This window comes from Xenopus laevis, chromosome 4S (genome assembly GCF_017654675.1).
Source record: "Xenopus laevis strain J_2021 chromosome 4S, Xenopus_laevis_v10.1, whole genome shotgun sequence".
In the NCBI taxonomy this organism is placed as follows: Eukaryota; Metazoa; Chordata; class Amphibia; order Anura; family Pipidae; genus Xenopus; species Xenopus laevis.
The window spans coordinates 73071793-73091982 of NC_054378.1; the positions used below are offsets into that span (position 1 = coordinate 73071793).

General features: G+C 39.4%; 1 protein-coding gene across 1 annotated transcript; it reads left to right on the forward strand.

The window, feature by feature from the left end:
• Positions 1–269: 269 nt before the first annotated feature.
• lurap1.S (leucine rich adaptor protein 1 S homeolog) lies at positions 270–13781 on the forward strand. Its single transcript, XM_018260862.2, has 2 exons — positions 270–881; positions 11568–13781. Exons 1-2 carry the CDS (start codon positions 654–656, stop codon positions 12330–12332), a joined length of 993 nt encoding a protein of 330 aa, XP_018116351.1. The 5' UTR covers positions 270–653; the 3' UTR covers positions 12333–13781.
• Positions 13782–20190: the final 6409 nt, after the last annotated feature.

Genomic DNA, 20190 nt, shown 5'->3' on the forward strand with positions numbered 1-20190 from the left:
GTAAAGAAAACAGACTAGCAGAATAGAGGTTGTGTGAGGAGAGGAATTAGAATAGTACTGAGAGTGGGCCCCTGATCTAAGGTCTTTTGGTGGGCCCCTGGTGTCCCACTGCTCCAAGGCATATTTTACTCGGGAGCACTCAGTTTAATGAAAAGTTTAATCATCCCTAAGGAATGTGCATATACAGCTGTGTAGTAGCATTGCAAGATCAAAGCATTGCGTGCGCTCCTAGTCTGAGGAATACGGTAATCAGCTGTAGGCAGGAGCAATTTGTCCTTCCGCAGTTTCCATTCATGCAGGTTTGAAGGCGACAGCTGAGTGTGGGAGGCGGCGGAGGAGCTGACGGACAAGCTAAGCCCACGGCCATGCTCTAATCTTCAGCTCCATCGGAAAGGGAGAAAGCGCGCAGGCAGGAGGCACAGTCATGTGTAGGGTCCGGCATGTCCCGATTGCATGAGCACCGGTCCGGGATGGAACATTTTCAATGGATCTAAAAGTATAACAAGTCCAGAATCGGGACAGAGCCGGTACACATTGTGCAGTAATAACCCCGCGATCTCGCATGCTGCAACCCTTGCACGTTCTATTGGTGTATTTACTGTATTGCTTGTGTACATTAGCTGCGCACCTGTCGAACCCCCGCGTCCAATGCCATGGATCAGTCTGCAGCGGCGGCCAAGCTCCAGGGCACATGTATGGAAATCGCTCCTGATCTGAAGGACCTGGAGAACAAGGTTGGCAGGAAGACCCCTGAGAGTCTGCTCAGGTGGATGCGAGAGGATCCCGTGCTGCACCTGGAAGAGAGCGGGCAAGGGGACAGTGGAGGGGACAGTGGAGAGCACGGGCTTGCACACAAGATCAAAACGCTGAAACTGGAGCTGGTGAGTAGAGCAGCACAACAGCCACCATATGTATTGGCCTGTGAATAACCAGGTCTCTGGAGTCTCTGCAGCACTTTTGCACCTTCCTAGTGCGTGGGAATTGCTGCAACGCGTTAATCACAATCTAAAAGCTAATAAAAGGTCTCCAGGCAAAGTGGAGACGCATTGTAGCTCATGACAAAACAAAGCATAGGCCATATAGCTGTTTTGTTGGAAAGATAGCTAAATCAATTCTAGATACTGGCTCACTTCATTGCTGCTAAGGGAAGACGCCTATGGTGAGTAAAGGGCAGTCAGCCAATAGAATACCGCAAAGCAGCCAATTATTGGGGTTGTGCCTCATCCTTTTATGATGACCTCCTATAACCCGTTTTATATAGAATTCCACTTGGAGCGTAGCTACCCAGTCACAAATGGACAACACACTGCCAAATATATAAATACAGAATGAATTTTCTTGCAGTCCTCCATAAAACTGTGCCATTATCGGCATTCATCTATTAAGCCTTTCCCTGATTTGCATTGAGATTGCCACCATATCAGTAAAACATGCAACTTAAAGGGGAACTATTGAGAAAAAGAACATTTAATTTAAGCTTCATAAGAAACTTTCTAAATACAATCAATTAAAAAGTCTGCATCGTTTCTGAAATAATGAAGTTTATGTTTTATCCCTCTCTCTGTTTCTCTTCATTCTCTCTTCATGCAGCAGTTGGGTGTCAGATATCCATTGACAGTTAGATCCAATATATCTTATAGGGGGCTCCTTTTTCCTAGAATATGTATTCGAGCTCACTCTATTAAATTTACCAGACATCATGTCTCTCTACATCATTACATGCAGAATTTGTGTAAAAGGCAGTTGTTTTGTTAGATTTTATTGCAATCAGTTAGTTGAGTGAGCGCTAGAGATGTCGCGAACTGTTCGCCGGCGAACTTGTTCGCGCGAACATCGGGTGTTCGCGCTCGCCGGAAGTTCGCGAACGTCGCTCGACGTTCGCCATTTTGGGTTCGCCATTGTTGGCGCTTTTTTTTGCCCTCTCACCCCAGACCAGCAGGTACATGGCAGCCAATCAGGAAGCTCTCCCCTGGACCACTCCCCTTCCCTATAAAAACCGAAGCCCTGCAGCGTTTTTTCACTCTGCCTGTGTGTGCTGAAGAGATAGTGTAGGGAGAGAGCTGCTGCCTGTTAGTGATTTCAGGGACAGTTGAAAGTTTGCTGGCTAGTAATCGTTTTGATACTGCTCTGTTATTGGAGGGACAGAAGTCTGCAGGGGTTTGAGGGACATTTAAGCTTAGGTAGCTTTGCTGGCTAGTAATCTACCTTCTACTGCAGTGCTCTGTATGTAGCTGCAGTGGGCAGCTGTCCTGCTTCTGATCTCATCTGCTGACTGCTGCAATAACAGTAGTCCTTGTAAGGACTGCTTTTATTTATTTTTTTGTTGTTTTACTACTACTACTACTACTACTATAAGAGCCCAGTGCTATTAGTCTAGCAGTGTTGGGGAGTGGGACTGGTGTGCTAATCTGCTGCTCCTAGTAGTTCAGCAGCACCAACTTTAATTTTTTTTTTTTAATATTAATTTTTTTTATTTTACTTTTTTTTATTTTACTACCGCTGTAGTAGTGTATAAGTTGACCTTTTAGGCATTATTTGCCCTGTAGGCATTATTTGCACACTGTTTTCTTCAACCCGCCATCTAGCTGTGTGACCTTGTTCACATTCTGTCTAAATATCCATAATATTACCGTCTCCAGAAAAAACACCGGAGTGACTTTTTTCAAGCAGCCATAATATATTTTACGTAATCCGTATCCACCGCTGTAGTAGTGTATACGTTGACCTTGTAGGCATTGTTTGCCCAGTTTTTTTGGCCGCAGCCACTGAAGCACAGAGGCCAGAAAAAATATGCCATATAAATGCTGAAAATAGTCATTTTTTGCCATACGTTGACTCAACGTATATGGCAAAAAATGACTATTTTCAGCATTTATATGGCATATTTTTTCTGGCAACTGTGCTTCAGTGGCTGCGACCAAAAAAACTGGGCAAACAATGCCTACAAGGTCAACGTATGGCAAAAAATGACTATTTTCAGCATTTATATGGCATATTTTTTCTGGCAACTGTGCTTCAGTGGCTGCAACCAAAAAAACTGGGCAAACAATGTCTACAAGGTCAACGTATGGCGAAAAATGACTATTTTCAGCATTTATATGGCATATTTTTTATGGCAACTGTGCTTCAGTGGCTGCGTCCAAAAAAACTGGGCAAACAATGCCTACAAGGTCAACGTATGGCAGTTGTTTAAAGAGAACAGTAGATTACTAGCCAGCAAAGCTACCTAAGCTAAAATGTCCCTCAAATCCCTGCAGACTTCTGTCCCTCCAATACAGAGCAGTATCAAGCAGATTACTAGCCAGCAAACTTACTATCATCTGTCCCTGAAATCACTAACAGCTCTCCCCCTACACTATCTCTTCCAAGCACACACAGGCAGATTTTTCAGATACATTTTTGCCCTTGATCCCCCTCTGGCATGCCACTGTCCAGGTCGTTGCACCCTTTAAACAACTTTAAAATCATTTTTCTGGCCAGAAATGTCTTTTCTAGATGTTAAAGTTCGCCTTCCCATTGAAGTCTATGGGGTTCGCGAACCGTTCGCGAACCGCTCGCGTTTTTGCGCAAGTTCGCGAATATGTTCGCGAACTTTTTTTCCGACGTTCGCTACATCCCTAGTGAGCGCTAATTCATCTCACACCCAACTGCTGCATGAAGACAGAATGAAGAGAAACAGATGCTGGGAGAGGGACAGTGAAGATAAACTTAATTATTTCAGAAATTATGCAGAATACTTAATTGATTATATATATATATTTTTTTAAGTATGATGAAGCTTATATTAAATTTTCATTTTCGTGATATTTCCCCTTTAAGGGTGGTACAGAGCATTTATAGGATACAATTTTGACAAAGTTGATAATCAGAATATGAATGCAATGCTGCTACATGGCTGCACACCCCTACATAAATCAGTGGGCAATTAGTGTAATTGCAAGGGGTGTTCTATCCCCTGCAGAACTGTTAAATTTTCTCCCATCCACTTGCTAGGCAACCCATTCCGTAGCCCTATAAATAGAGATTCTCAGCCTAAATCAGCGATACACATAACGTTTCAGTGATATCTGATTATATGTTACCTTATCCCAGACTAGATCCAACTCGTGACTATTTATAAGATTCACATCTGGCACAAACATGTCAAACATGCACTGTAAGCCATTAGTCTCTCAGTGGGTGCTGGCTCATGTGCACCCATTGGGTAGCAATGGGTGCATCTGAGCCAGCACCCACACCTGCAATAATAGAGGAGAATTCTGTGCTTGCAGAACTGTAAAAGTAAGTAGTCTGCCATACCTACACTTGGGCCATTCAATGAAAACTGCTTATATTATAAATTATTGATAAAGGACCAACATATTCCACAGATCTGTACAACAGAATGGTGTTTATATAGAACATATAGATTACATACAAACATACATAACCATTGAGATAGGAAAAGAGGACACTGCATGCAGATGCAAAGGGAAGTCCCACAATGAGATTTATTTCAGGGTGTGCCTTCCCTTTGTCACATTGGACTTTAGGCTGCTGCAGCTTCAGCAGCTCCACGCTATGCTACAGGTACATAGGGTAAAGTTTCCATGATGTTCTTTTCCATTTTAACATACAAACAGAGTCCTATTTATTCTCAGAAAGAGGAGAGCATATTACAATGTTGCAGCAGTATCCAGTGTGAGAACTTGTTTCTTTTTGTTTATTCAACTAATTTTATGGTTCTTTGCCTTGTCACACACAGAAACTATTCACACATACTGATTCCTGACTGTTAACATGTCATTTAACTTGCACAAATACATAAAGTGGAACGCCACCCTAAAATCTAACCTCAAGCATCTTTTATTAAAAAATATGCATATGGTCTCTTCTGCAATGCTGCTTTTGGCTCTTACAATAATATATAGCAAGAAGACTTAATGCCCATAACACCTTGTATGTGTCCTCACAGATCTGTGAAGAGCTGACTTCTGCGTCATTGTTTCAGGAGTCAGAACCAGCAGTAAAAAATATAGCAAGGAACAGACTGATACTTCTTTTCATTTGGAAATATTTTTAAAACAACTGAAACATCTTGTACATTGGATTGGTTACTTAGAGCTGATATTTATACACAGAACTGGCATAATTCAGCAGCTCTCCAGTGCGCAATTTCAGCAATCTGGTTGCAAGGGTCCAAATTACCCTAGCAACCATGCTTTGAATAAGAAAAATGTGATATGAATATGAGAGGGCCTGAATAGAACAGTCTGTAATAAAAAGTAGGAATAACAATACATTTGTAGTTTTACAGAGCAATTGTTTTTTTAGATGGGGGTCAATGACCCCCATTTGAAATCTGGAAAGAGTCAGAAGAAATAGGCAAATAATTAAAAACTATAGAAAATAAATAATGAAGACCAATTGAAAAGTTGCTTAGAAGTGTTCCATAAAATACTAAAAGATAACTTAAAGGGCACCTGTTGGCCAAAAATATTATCCCCAACCAAAGATGTGGGCTAATAGAGCCCACACTGTGGTTGGGGGTAACTTGTTTGCCCCCTGGCAGGGGGCCAGTGCTGGGACACTCACACCAGGAGGGAGCAGCCATGTCGTGCATACTAAAAGCTCATAATTCTCTTCTGAGGTCAAGTGCACCCGTATAATGAGCAAGTTGCGGCATTCGCTCATTATCTGCATAAGTGTACCCCAACATGGCCGTTCTTACTGGGAGCTTCCTCCCGGTGTGGGTGGCCTAGCACTGGCGTTTGCCAATTTTAATTTAGTTAAACGTCATGATCAAAATTATAAAATATTAGAAAGCAATTGTCTAAAGGGCCAATAATTGTAAGCATGAATAGATTGCGTGCAACAGGGAGTATGTGATTTACCTACTTTATCAGTTTAATCTATGTGACCAGTGAAGGCATGTACATGCAGGCATTTGATGGAATTTGTACCCACATCATACATTAAGGTGTGTTCCTGAAAGCAGTAAATATACTTTGAAAGTAAGGCGATGTCCTATTAACTTAATAAAGAACAGATGGTGACTATATTTGCATCACAAACATTGTGCCTGTGCCATGCACATACAGTATACTAGGTTAGGAATAATAGAATTCCTGTCCAAGGAGAATCTGCCACATCTAGGAGCATGTTGACAAGCAAAAATATTTAACCTCCACTTCAGTGTAGATTTTTTTTCTTTGTACATTTTGTTTTACATATGGCCATACTAATATACACTATGTAGCTGCTCAGATTAAGAATCATAACTAGTTTAGTTATTCCAGCTATTCCTTGTTGTATCATTTTGGGTGACCATCAAGAATTCTCATGGAATACTCTGAACATAAAATCGAATTGGCTGGTACCTGTTGGAGGTCACTGTTTAACTACTTGGCCAGACTATTCAGTCTTGGCCCATTTCAACTTGTTTTCTTTTTTAAATATTTAATCCAGTTACTGTGTAGTAGTTTTCATAGCAGGAAAACAGGCCCTGTTGTGATGGTAAATCCTGTATAAGGGCATGGCACCTGTCATCAGAGCTAGATCTGAAACTCGTTTGCTGTTAGCTTCAAGTACAATTGGCAGTTGTTAGAAAGCTACAGGGATGACTGTAGTGTGGCTAGAGGACCATAAGATATCTTCTCTTTACACACTACAGTCTAGCCTTCTTTCCGTTTTACCTCTGTTCTCATACAAGAAAGAGGACAGACAGCACCGATCCGCGCCTTTACGACGCCTGAGGCGGCCTTCCATTGCCGCCCAACCCCTCCTCACGGCGCTCGCATTTTCTGCGCAGGAGGGGGTTGGGGCGACTCACGACGCTAGGGCAGAGAGCGCAATTGTGCTCTCTGCACTAGAAGAGCCGAAGTTCCAGGTTGAAAACCGGAAATTCGGCTCTTAGTTACCAGGAGCGGCATTTTTGCCACCCCTGGTAACCAAGGGGGCGCTGCCGCCTGAGGCAATTGGATCAACTCGCCTCAATGGTGGAGCGCCCCTGAGGACAAATATAAGCATACAAGGCAAAATGGTTGGGTGAGCAGAAGGGCCCACTCGTACCTGGGCACACAGGGAGCCATCCTGGTGGGACAGACACTGGCTGGTGGTGGTTCTTATTGTATCAGGCAATCTGGTAGATTTTCTCCTATGTGAAGAAGTTTAGTTGTTAACCTTTAACTATAATTGGCTGTAAGTTCTTAGATGGAAAAGGTACAACTGGGATCGTAAGCCAAATTATCAGAGTTTTCATATCAACTTCAAGAAATTTTAACATTTGCTTTAGTGACAAACTGAGATTTGTAGTTCTGGCAGTCTTCCAAGCAGACACCAGTGACTGACCCTACCCTACCCCTAGGTAGGGTTTCCACCTTTGCCTGTAGGAAGATCTGTATATGAAATGAAAATCTGGAAATATAATTCTCTACTATCTTTAAAAATGACAACTTGTTATATTAATACAAATTCTTGTGAAAGCACACTTTGACATTTCTGCTTTGTCTTTCACACATGGAATAGCCGCTTTCCATACCATAAGTGCCCATTTATGTAGAATAGATTGGGTTAAATTACTCTGCTTCAGTTTGTTTATACTGTAATCGCAGCCTCAGCTTTGCATGCTTCACATTTAGCCACGGGTTAGTTACATCACATGGGGGGGGAGCCTTTGCTATCAGAGCATAGCCACAGCTATCAGATTTATCTTTTGTAGTGTTTGCAACAAACACCTGGAAAGGTCACTGTACCAAGTCTTTCCCACCTGTGTTCTTTTTTCATAATCCAATGACTCTCAATGCACTACAGCAACTTCATGACTCTATACTGTATTTATGAACAGGTTTTATCTCTCTGTAAACAGTGAAACATGGGTATAAGTCCCTCATCCTCACGTTTGCATTTTGTGGAGCTTCCACACTACTGCTATATATTCCATAAATTTCACTGAAACAATGCTGATTGTAGTCACATTATAAGAAGGGAAAAGTATGTATAATATAGTGTGGTTCCAGCCATTCCAGCACAATGGTAAAATAAAAAAGTTTTTTTTTTTCAAGTCTTAGGGCATATGGATACTGTGTTGCTTTAGCAGCTTTGTGGTACTTTAGCTGGAACTACCGCTACCCCAACTTATGTCGGGTGTACACAATGTACGGGCCCAATGACAGCAGCCCTATACCCTAACACTGTTAATAAAATCTACAAATTTTTTACATAAACTCTAAATCGGTGCAATAAATGCAGATTTGGCTGAATCCTAGCACTTTTTGTAGGATTATGCACAGTTCTTAACTCATATTAGATAATAGAAGGTCAGATTTCTATATGGCAAGGGTCTGTCATAGCTCGACATTTGCATTGTTTTGATTTGCCTGTTCATCCCCAGCTGCAAGCATGTGTGAGACAGGACTCGGATGGTTCAGCTGATGTGATGTGGCATTAGTGCAGAGCCATCTGTTGTACTGTGCTGACTCTCAGTGCCCATAGGCTGCTGCAGTTGGGCCATCAGTTCACATTGGCTTCTCAGCATTTCCTCACTGATGGGTTCATGCCAAAGGGAATCTTTTATTTATTTTGTGTTATTCATGAGTATGTGTATCAGGACCCCCATGGCACCGCATTCAGCATTTGTGGCAGGAAAATCACCTACAGTTTTTTTAGAAAAATAATTAATGTATAACTGAATACAGTTTTAGCTCAATTTTAATAAAAAAGACTTTACAACAAAATTATACGTAGATATTTTGATGCCACATAGCATACTTTGACCCTTTAACTGACAAATGACGCAGCTGCTTCCCCGTCATGCAGTCAGTTTTGCATTCATCTGAATCTGGAAATGTAGAATCTACAATGCTATTAGTCTTTTTTGCCAGTGATGAAGCTTTTTTGCCTCGAGGACCAGTATCTGCTCCAGATGTAGAAATACAGTGCTTCCCTTGATTCTTTAACTATTTTTTAAAATCTACTCCCAACAATATGTATAATACAACAAGAAACAGATGTTAGATGGTAGTCTGGCCTGAAAACCGTGTATTCATCAAAGCTAGGGAGCTTGCGGCATTGTTTCACTAGCTGTTAAACCATAATATCTATGTTTTAACATGGTTTATATACGGTAGAAAACTCTACCTTATTATTCATAGTACTAGGAACAAGCAGTGCCTATATCCGGGTGGGTCTTAGGCACAGCCATTCACAAGCACTATTCCAGTTAGGCACTGTAATGGTAGAAAGTTCAAGTGCAAAGAAATGAGAGAGGTAAACAAGCTACTTTCCCATGCAGTTTCCATCATTTCACTCCCACGAGAATGAAGCAACTGGGTCGCAGGGTTATAGCTTTTAATAAACAGCTGGAAATAGAGCCTGTCGATACAGAAGAAGCTCTTAGCAATGATAAATTGAAAAGAATGCTGAGGCAGTTCTCACAGTGTAGGTTGTGATTGTAACGTGTATTCACTGATGTTAGAAAAAGCCTGGGTATTTCTGTATGAGCTTGGACATCTTCTCAACAGACTTTCAGTAAAGATGCACCCTTGCAACTGCACATATTTCTTAGAAACGCTGCATTCCTGAAAATGTCTTACAGAAGCAAATCTATATTAAAGTGATGCTGTTTTTATTAGTATTAGGATATGGTATGTATTTTAATGTTGGAATTTGTAAGTAACTAATGTGTCCTTACCAGAAAAAAATAGCATTCCTGACCTGTTAAATGTCATTTATACACAGAATACATACTTTAATCTCTCATGGTAAAATAATAAAAATGTACCCAATATTGCCAGAAGTGGCCTTATTATTGGGGGCCTGCTTCTTGTGTAATGGTATTGTACCGGAAGAAAGATGGGCAGGATCCATGAGAGCGATGGTTTCCAAAAGTGGGATACAAAAAAAATCTTGAAAATATGACTTAAAGCCAAGGTAGAAACCTAAATCTGGCTATAAGCACTGATAAAATCATTTTATACTATTTTCTGTGCATGTATGGTGATCTTCATGGCAATGTGTATAGCCGCCTTAAAACTATGACTAAATCATGAATATATGATAGAGAGATAAAGACCTCTGATTTGCCTTACTTATCTCAATGCTTCCATAGGAACAGCCCTGCTCATGTACATTGATTGCATTGCATCAAATTGCAGGTACAGTTGCATTAAATATCATGCACTCCATTACGTATACTGCACAGGATGGGAAGGAGGAATGATGTGCTGGTGATTCTGAATAAAAGGGGTGTTTGCCTTGTGCCATAATATTCATTAACCATTCTTTGCGATAACAATCTTAGTGGCTCTAAAATTAATAATAATTCACAAAAATACTTGCATGGGTCTGAGAGATGGAGATGAGTCTGGTCAATGTCTGGAGGGTGTAAATAATAAGAGCTTATGCGAAAGTAGGACAGCAGGGGATTTTGGATGCATATGGTAAATGTGGGAGCTGTTTCTGATGAGAGCATCATCGCTTCTGTTTGATTTATACTATAACCTGGAGGCAGCTGAATTCCTTTAGAATTTTTTTAAAACCAGTAATATACCTAAGGCAGTTGTATTATTCTCCAGTTATAATTATTCCCCTTTATTTATAAAGGAACACCTCATCTCACATCAAAGCATAATGTGCCAAATTTGCACCTAGACAGTAACCCATGGCAACGAATCACACTTTTCCTTTCATTGTTCTTCCTGCAGCTATCAAAAGACAAACTAATCACTGATTTATGTGGGTTACTTTGCAGGCACGCATTTGCCCATTATGAATAAACGAGGCTCAAGGTCCCTAATTTGCAGCCCCTGTATTTTGTTTCATTTAAAAAATGAAGGAGATTGTTGGTCTTCATACAGAGCACTGTATTATGATGTAATATTAAGTTTGCCCACATCTACTAACCAATATCAACTAATCAGATGCTTGTTTTCCAACAACTGAGTAAATATTACCTGCTTATTGGTTGCTGTGGTTTACTAGACAGTAGTAGTGGCTGCAGGTTGTGCAGCAACCCAACTCTCTTGCACTAAACCTAACCCAGAAAAGGTGATTTTACTAGAAAACAATGCATCAATTGCATTAACTGGTCTCTAACTTTAGGGACTAATGTATGAGTGGTTTTTCATAGCCTCTACTCTTGGGAGCAACCAAACCATTGTTACCTACAGCAGGTCTCTTTCTCTACTAACCAAAATGGGATGCATGGGTTATTACTTGGAACAGGTGAGTACAGCTAAAAATGAAAAATCAAACAACTTGCCACATTTGTGAGCAGTCAATGAAGGCATCTGGCAACCCATGTACTCTCCTATTGAAGTGATTTCAGATTGACCCTCCATAAGTATCGGCACTGTGCTGCCACAGATTGAAGCAAGGAAAAACCTAAGTGTGACAGAGTATTTCAATTTATGGTTAGATTGCAAACGGTATTGCTAACAACTTATTTATCTTCTATATCTTTAATGGTTAAATGTAAAGTGCTATGTAAACATGGAAAATTCTCTGTAACAAAGTTTTAACTAGGTTGAAGAAGACACATATACATATTCAAATAGTAATAATACTTTTCTTTGTGTTTCTCTTTGTAGGCCTGCTTGAGGGCAATTGATGTTAAGATACTTCAGCAGCTACTGGTTGTAAATGAAGGGATTGAAGCTGTAAAATGGATCCTTGATGAGAAAGGAAACTTAACCAGCCGTTGCAGCAGTCTCACCAGCAGCCAGTACAGCCTGGCAGAAAGTCAAGGAACATCTCGTAGAGGAAGCTGGAACAGTCTTCAGGATCCTATAGATAAACTTGACAGCATCTCCATTGGCAGTTACCTAGACACCCTTGCTGATGACATGGATGAGTACAGTCTGAGTACCAGTGAACCAGTTGTATCCTCCACTCCATATCGCCAAGCTTTTGCATATGGTGTCATTGAACAAGATGGAGGCAAACTGGACTATGAAAGGGATGCCTTTTCTCCATCAATCACAGTACACTCGAAAGGGGAACGGGAGAAAACAAAAGTAGAAAAAGATTGTTGTAGAGGAGATAACATGTCTGTATCTACCACTGGTCAAAATACTCTGGAAAAAAACAGGGTGTCTAGACCGACGGGACAGTTTGCATCTCATGTTGGTCAGACACAAAATGGATCTTTGGTTAGACATGTGCCAGTTGCTGAGAACTGTACAAAAGTGAAGTCCTCAACAGCAGAGAAGACAAGTAAAAGTAGTCCAAAAATACAATCTAGTCAAAATGGGAAAGTGGATATAGAAAAGTGTAAAATAAATAACAAAATTCACCTAGAATATGATGCCCATTGGCGCTGGGTACAATCTCAGGATGATGTGACATTTTTGTAATGGTTTCTCCAAGAATGTTTCCCAGATAATTTTCTTTTTAGTTGTGGAATTTCCACTCTACAAGATACATTTAAACTGCATCTTTGACACATCCCTATATGCTGAATACCAAAGGAGCATTGGTTCATTCTGAATAAGCCGTGATTATGAAGATCATATGGTTAAAATGCTCTTTGCCTTTGATGGACATCAGGATTATACCCAGGAGTGACCTCAGTAGTGCTGTTTCAGTTGATTGAAAATTACATCCAAAAATTATTAAGGGAAAGCATCAACAAAATAAGCTCGGCTATGCAGGCTAAAATGTATGTCCTACTTTAGGATGGCAGAGCAGTATTCAGCATCTTGCTGTGTTACATGCAATTTAATATATACAGATGCTAAACAGTGTGATCTGAACTGAGTGATATAAATCACTTAAATGTCAAGATGCTGGAAGAGTATGTTTATACATTGGAACTTCAGATTTCACATTTCTCAGGGAACCAGCATAAGCATGTTAATTTTGAGACAATGCATTTTGGGTTAGTGGCAGTATGAAACCTAGGTTACAGGATAGTGTATGTAATATACAAGAATATAAATTGAGTTTTGACTGTATTGCTTTAAGAGTTTTCATTGTGTGGTTGAGGAACAACTGCTGAATAAGAGTAAGTACACTAATCCTGAGTATGCAAATATTAACTGTTCCAACTCATTCTCCTTGCTTTGCAGTCTGGATATATTTCAGTTAATTGTCACTTTTATTGCCGATATTTCTTCGGTTTCAGTTTTATTTAAATAATACTTTTGCTGTGTAGGGAATGATAAAAATGCATAGCATAAACAGCACCTTCTATTTCACTAGAAAACTAACTGAAGGTGTAACATTGGGTTTCTGCGCATCCAAGTAAGGATGCATGGAATCCAGGAGTTGGTTCTCAACCCTTTCTGCTGGTGTTCTAAATGTTATATTTGATTTCAGAAACCCTGAGCATAAGCTTGACTTGAACCTGAACGTTTTTTTGAAAAGTGAGTTTATTGTGCTTGCACCAATAACTTTTCACCAAAGTTAACCAAAGTTAATGCAATGATTTAATATGTGACCAGTTCAATTGACTGCCATTGACTATAAATTGCTTAAGGCCTTGGCATTTTCAGAACCAAATCCAATGTCTTTCATTCCATTATCTGCCCTTGCTAGTTTTTACCCTTTCCTTTTTCTCCTACTTTTTCTCTTCCCCTATTTAGCAGGGTCCGCCACATGCTCTTGTTCTTCAATGACTGATAATATCAATGCCCTCTCTTCAGCCCCCCCCCCCCGAAGCCTGCTGGACAGTTACTAGGGATGAGCAGGAAAATGAACATATATTCTTTGACATCTTCTTATTTTAGAATCAGTCATCCACATACATACCCATGCAAACTCTTAGTTATATATTTTATTTCATTTTTGGAACTACAAAAATGGTGAATGATATTGATAAAACCACAAGTACACTTGAAATACTCAAATTGCAGCAACAATTGTGTTGATTTCTATTAGATATAAATAGCTGCTATGGCTAAAGGTTTAGTCACAAGTGTTCACTGTTTATATTCCAGTGAAATTTTCTGTATTGCAGAGAAAGAAGCACACATCTGTGTTTTTATACATTTATTTACTGTTATAATGAATTGATTTATGATGTAGCTTAATGTTATAGTTTATGTGGTACTGAACTTTTGTAAAATTTTGATAATCTTTTGTAGTGTGTTTAAAATTAGTATTTAGTTAATGGGTTGGGTAACCTACAACCCTCTAGATCTTAAACTATAACTCCAAGAATCCCCTACTAGCTATTGGCTGTCAGAGGGATGATATAATGGGAGTTGTAGCTCAACAATTTCTGTTATGCCGCAGGTTCGTAGTCATTTAGCCTAAAAGACTTTGTCAACTTTACAAAAAGCAGACCCCTTCTGTGGGAGCAACTAGCCTATCTGCATTCTGCAGCCATTTTTGGGAAGAAGAAATGGGTACCTGTAACTGCTGGCATGGCCATATGTTTTCAGGTGGCCCATAAAGTGTACAGAAACAATAGTCTTGAATGTACAGTTAACCAGAAACACATTTTGGTTCCTGACCTTTGCAAATGCCATTTACTAGGCACCCCAATGTTAAGAATGTGGCTCATGGGAAATGCTAAGGCTTGCACACCCAGAACAGCTCTGCAGTTTTTTTTGCATAGAGACAAGCGTCCCAAAAATCGAATCACCTTTTCTTTTATACTATGTATATCTTTGATTTACCATTTTATAATCTTAAAAAGCAAAATCAAGTGCCATGTACTTTATTTATTGTAGTGTTTTTTTTGCTCATAAATTTGTGTTTATTAAGTGGTTATTCTAGATTCAGTCGTTTTTCATGCTGGGTAATGTAAGCAAGCCCTTGATAGTCATTGAACCTGCATCCTCTCAGCTGTTATTGGTGTGTCTATTTTGTCCTTTTTATCCTCTAAAGCAGGGGTCCCCAACCTTTTTCCACCCGTGAGCAACATTCAGATGAAACAAGAGTTGGGGAGCAACACAAGCATGAAAAATGTTCCTGGCTAGTGCCAAGTAAGGGTTGTGATTGACTATTGGTAGCCACTATGTGGACTGGCAGCCTACAGGAGCCTCTGTTTGCTAGGACACCTGGTTTTTATACAACCTTCAAGCCTGGAATTCAAAAATAATCACCTGCTCTGAGGCCACTGGGAGCAACATCCAAGGGGTTGGGGAGCAACATGTTGCTCACGAGCTACTGGTTGGGGACCACTGCTCTAAAGCATAACAGATGATAAATAGTTATTGTGTAATAATCTTTTGTATACAAAATTAATTTTACATTTTGTACTAAAATATGTTGCCAGAGCACCCTGCAGTAGTATAGTGTAGCCTATCACTGTGAGCCTTACTGAGATCTTTAAGGAAGTCACCTGCTAACCAAATAAACAGGCAACAGATTTTTTGCTGTAACTTTGTATTAAAGGACCACTATACCCCCCGAACAATGCAGTTTTTAAAAATATATTGAATAAAACAACTCGTTTGTAAAACCCTGCTTCATGTAAAAAAAACATTTTCATAATAATATACTTTTTTAGTAGTATGTGCGACTGGGTAATCCTAAATAGAAAATTGCCATTTTAAAAATTTAGGGTCGCCCCCCTGGGATCCTCAATTAGTACGGACACTACCAATTCCTCCCAATTAGATTCCCAATTTCTTAAAAGATACAAGGATTGTTTATTTCAATTATATCCTAGGATTCAAGGTGCACACAAACAAACCAAACATGTTATGTCACATGAGCCAATTAACAGACAGAGACTTCTGTCTTTTTCTTCAACACTTCTTCCTGTTACAGTTAGAGCTGCAGTATTTCTGGTCAGGTGATCTTTGAGGCAGCACACAGACCATCACGAAATTATTCAAGGCAAGAAATGTAAAAGGGCAACATTTACTTAAACATATACTGTAGTTTGGTAGATATTTTAAAATGCCACTTAGTTTATATTAAATTATATGCTGCTTAAATATTCATTTTGGGGGTATAGTTATCCTTTAATAAAGTATAATATCAACAAAAATTAAAGCCAAGTTTCAATGTGATAATGGCACTAATTACAAGCCATTGTTACAGAGGTACTATTGGTAGGAACGAATGAAGACTTTCTTTTAACAGTACACTCTAGGTAATGACGTCCATTTTGGGGAATGTTTTGAATAACAACTTTCCAGCCTTCCCATCATATTTCAACAGTAGTTAAATACCAGCTGGTGAGCACTTTGATATTCTACTAATAATCATTTTCCTTTTTAAATTATTTTTTTTCTTATGTAGGTTTATTTAACATGGACAAAAGACCTACACCACCTTACCCTGTATTAATACTGAGAAATTCACATTAGGTCTCATGTAGACTGCAGAATTACCATGTGCACTATCAAAGAATTTACAGGTCAATCAATAAAGACTGATTGATAAACCACAGTTTTTGTTAGTTGGTTGATTAATGTATTGTTTTTTTGCAGGCCACCTCTCAGAAGCTAGTTGCTTTGGGGGCACTATGGAAGATTAAGTTCTTCAGGATTGCCTACGGACATGCCTCTGGGACCCTCAGGGCTTGTTAACATAATTTTCTCTGGTCACTTCCAGCTATGTGTGTATATAGGGTAGGGAATGAGACACTTTGGCCAGACACATTTTCTGCTTGCAGATTTATTGGGTGTGCATCTCACATTATCCGCAATGTGGTACTGTGCCTACAGGCATATAGCCATAAACATTTTTAATAATATAAACGAATATTCAAACAGCAGCAGTAAATACGAGAGCTCTTGATTATTATGAAAATCATGAACAATAAGGGTCTTGTCTATGGCTAATTGGATGAATTGAGAGCTCAAAAGATTCTTTGACAAGTATAAAGGAGGAGAAATGTTGTGCATACAGGGAAGATGCAGACCAGCCCTGAAAAGAGCACAATGGGATTTTTTGCATTACTGTATTAAATTAATTGTGTGAAATGCTAACTGCACAAATATCAGTTTAGAACAAATATAACTGTGAGCCAATGCCATTTGGAATGTTTAGCTGTTCACTGTCATGTACATGCTTTCTACTATATTTACTATAGCAGGAGAGAAAAATGAATATTGGTAACATATTCCGTGTGTATTCTCTAGTACTAGGTAGATGTACTTCCCTTTGTGTTGTGATTATTACCGATGCAGCTGTTGGGCTATGAAACAAACACAAACTCAAACTGCCAGAAGGCTGTGTCTAAAAATGAGACAGTTAGTTAAGGGTCTTAACACTGGAAGGCAAATTATAGATGTGCACCCCTAAAAACTGCATATCACTGAACCCTTCGTATTCTAGATATGTACCCTACTCTGCCAAGGAGATACATTCATCCTATACTTGCGTTAAAGGAGAAGGAGAGGCTAAATCACTAGGGCTGCTATTTTTTTAGGCACCCCCAGGCATCATAATTGGTATCTCTGACTTCTTTGCAGAAAATTGCACTGGCCCAGGATACTGTTGTAGGTAGTGTTGCACTGTGCTAGTATCTGTGATCCTCTGGCTTTTCCACAATTGAGCAAAATGATTTACATTCAGTTTGTAAGTCCTGATTTTGCTTTATTGCACATATGCACTGCTCAGTGCAACAGGGATCTCAGGGACTGGAAACAAGATGACAGGCAGCTTTCCCTACAATAGTACCCTAGGGTCCAAGGTTAAATGGGACCTGTAAGCCTAAGAAATAATTCCAAATCCGATTGTATGTATTAGACATATAAAAAAAAATAAACTTCACTTACACTATATAAATTATTTAAATCTTGTTTCTTTTAGTCTTGAAAACCACAGTCACTGCAAGCAGACAGCAGATATTTTGTAGATACTGTTATTAAGGCAAACTTTAGCTCATGACAAAGTCTTGTTTATGCTCTAACATGGGGCACCTCATGTCCATGCACTGGCTACAAAATTATATTGTGAGGAGGGAGGGGCAATGTGGGGTGTGCAGTGACATCTAGGAAGTGTAGAATGAAAAGTGAAAGTAATTGCCTGACCTGCCTCTATGCCTAAGGTATAGAGATGCGGCAGGCGATATATGATTTACAGCTGAGAGTTTTAAACCTGTTTATAACTCGTTTGGATGTTTTAATTAAAAATGGAACTTTCTCTGTTTACACGCTTCTCTGTTCATAGGCCTATCTTTTGCAGATTCTGCTGCTTAGTCAACCTGATTCTTCTTTTTGGGAACACTCCATGTTATAGCCTCACGTGTTTTTAAAGGGTTCTCATTGTTTATTTGTCATTCAAATGGCAAATACAACATGCAGGGACAGAGGAAACAGACCCTGTGGCTGCAGGGGTCCCAAGGAGGTATATCGGCCCCACGAGGCCCTAAATAATGAGCAATTTCAACATATATTGGTAAAAAAGAACAACCTCTGGTTATGTTGAGGGCCCTAAAATTAATTTGCTGTGGGGCCCAGTAACATCTAGTTATGCCACTGACAACATGTTTCTCTAATATTACAGAATACTTTTTGGTGCATGTGCTGCAAGTTGCACCAATTTGCAGTAAATTTACTGTCTGACCCAAATCTTTATATTACTAAGAAATCACTGGCACACAAGGTAATGCTGGCAGAGTAAGCCCTTGTGCTGATATACAGTAAATTCTAAGCAGGGGCTTACCCTGCCAGCATTACCTTGTGTGCCAGCGATTTCATTGTATTATATTGGAGGTGAGGTGGCCGTTATCTCTATCACCGTGCACCAGGGAGTGGTTATTTTTGGAGGGCCAGGGTGTGCGAGTGCATCCAAACATTTTTTAAATATTTATATTGTCAATATCTGCTGCAAAATGTTCTACCTGATTCCGGAGAATGACGGCATATTGTGGAAGAAATGGATAAATGCGAATTGCCCCAATGGCATGCACGATACACTCAGAAATTAGCCTTTATAACTTTATTGTTTGGCTTCATGAATAAGCACAGAAGCTTGAATGAAGGGTTATCTCCCTATGTTGACCTAACATATCTTAAATATAACTTTTTTGAATTTAATCATTATTGTATATACGATCATTCCATGATGGGCTGAATATTAATTATGTGCAGGTCAAAAAATATTGAGCCTGCTCCAAACCTGAGCGTGTCTGGGTTGATTTGGGTTTGCAGAGATGATCTAATAGAATGATTCATCAGTAGAGTGTCAGTACCCAAAAGATGCACGCCCCTTAGTGCTCACTTAGCAAGTACTTCCTCTGTATAAGCTGCACCTTACTCCTCATTCCCCCACTCCCTATATTGCACATCTGTTGCAATGCAGAACGCAGTGTGCAAAGTGCAAAAAGATCACTAATTATGGCCTTTTATTGCATTTCAGTCAGTGTCTATCTTAGAACTGTGGCATGGAGAGTAAAATAGCGATAGTTTGAGCACAGTAATTTTTAGGCAACAGATAATGCCAACAAAAAAGTTTGCCGGAGGCCTTATAGTTCACGCTCAGCTACAAGCTGCTCTTAATTAACAATGTGCTTCCAACATCTGGAAAAAAAAACAGCTGCTTACTGTAAAATCTGAATAGTTTGTGGGAGAATTTTCCCCATCTTTCCTTCTACTGCTGAGCGTAAATAGATGAGAACATTATTGTCTGTGTAAAAGAGGTCAGCTGAAGAATCTTCATAAATTCTGGCCAATGACCCAAGCAAAGAGGTCAAATTTTACATGTAGGAATGTGGGGCCACAAAATATAAAAAGATTTAATAAAAAACATCATTACACAGTATCCATAGGCTGCTACAAAATATTCCTGTGCATTTAAGTTCAAATGATAATTTTTATAAATTTTTTTAATTTGTCATTTTGTTTGTGTGAAATTAATGAAATAATTCAATCAGTTTAAGAATGCACCCACATTCTACTATTATGAAGCTTCTAGTTTGGTTTGTAAATCTGTTTATGGACCATTTCATTTGTGAGACCAGAGAGAGGGAGGGATTTATTTGCTACCCTTATTTCTATAGAGAGTCACAAGGTTCACTCTTTGTTTAAAGATAGCGAGGGGGGACAGTCTATATCAGTGCAGTTTGAATCCATTTTTTTATTCATGATAGCTTGATAAGAGGTTTATCTCTAAATGTATTGTGAATTATTTAATCTATTAAAATGAGTTATGCAACTGCAGAGCTTCCATTTATTTGCTCACAAACTAAGGATGCATCAATTTTATCTTGTATGCATAAGTCTGTATTTTATATCATTAGATGAGTATTTCTGCGTTCCAGACCAAACGGACTGAATGGAAACCTTTTCAGTTCCATTCTGTCAC

Bases quoted from the DNA above. Each gene is read 5' to 3' on its own strand.
- lurap1.S (XM_018260862.2), top strand. From the start codon at position 654: ATGGATCAGTCTGCAGCGGCGGCCAAGCTCCAGGGCACATGTATGGAA. The intron at 882-11,567 runs GTGAGTAGAGCA...TTCTCTTTGTAG, and splicing joins AAACGCTGAAACTGGAGCTG to GCCTGCTTGAGGGCAATTGA.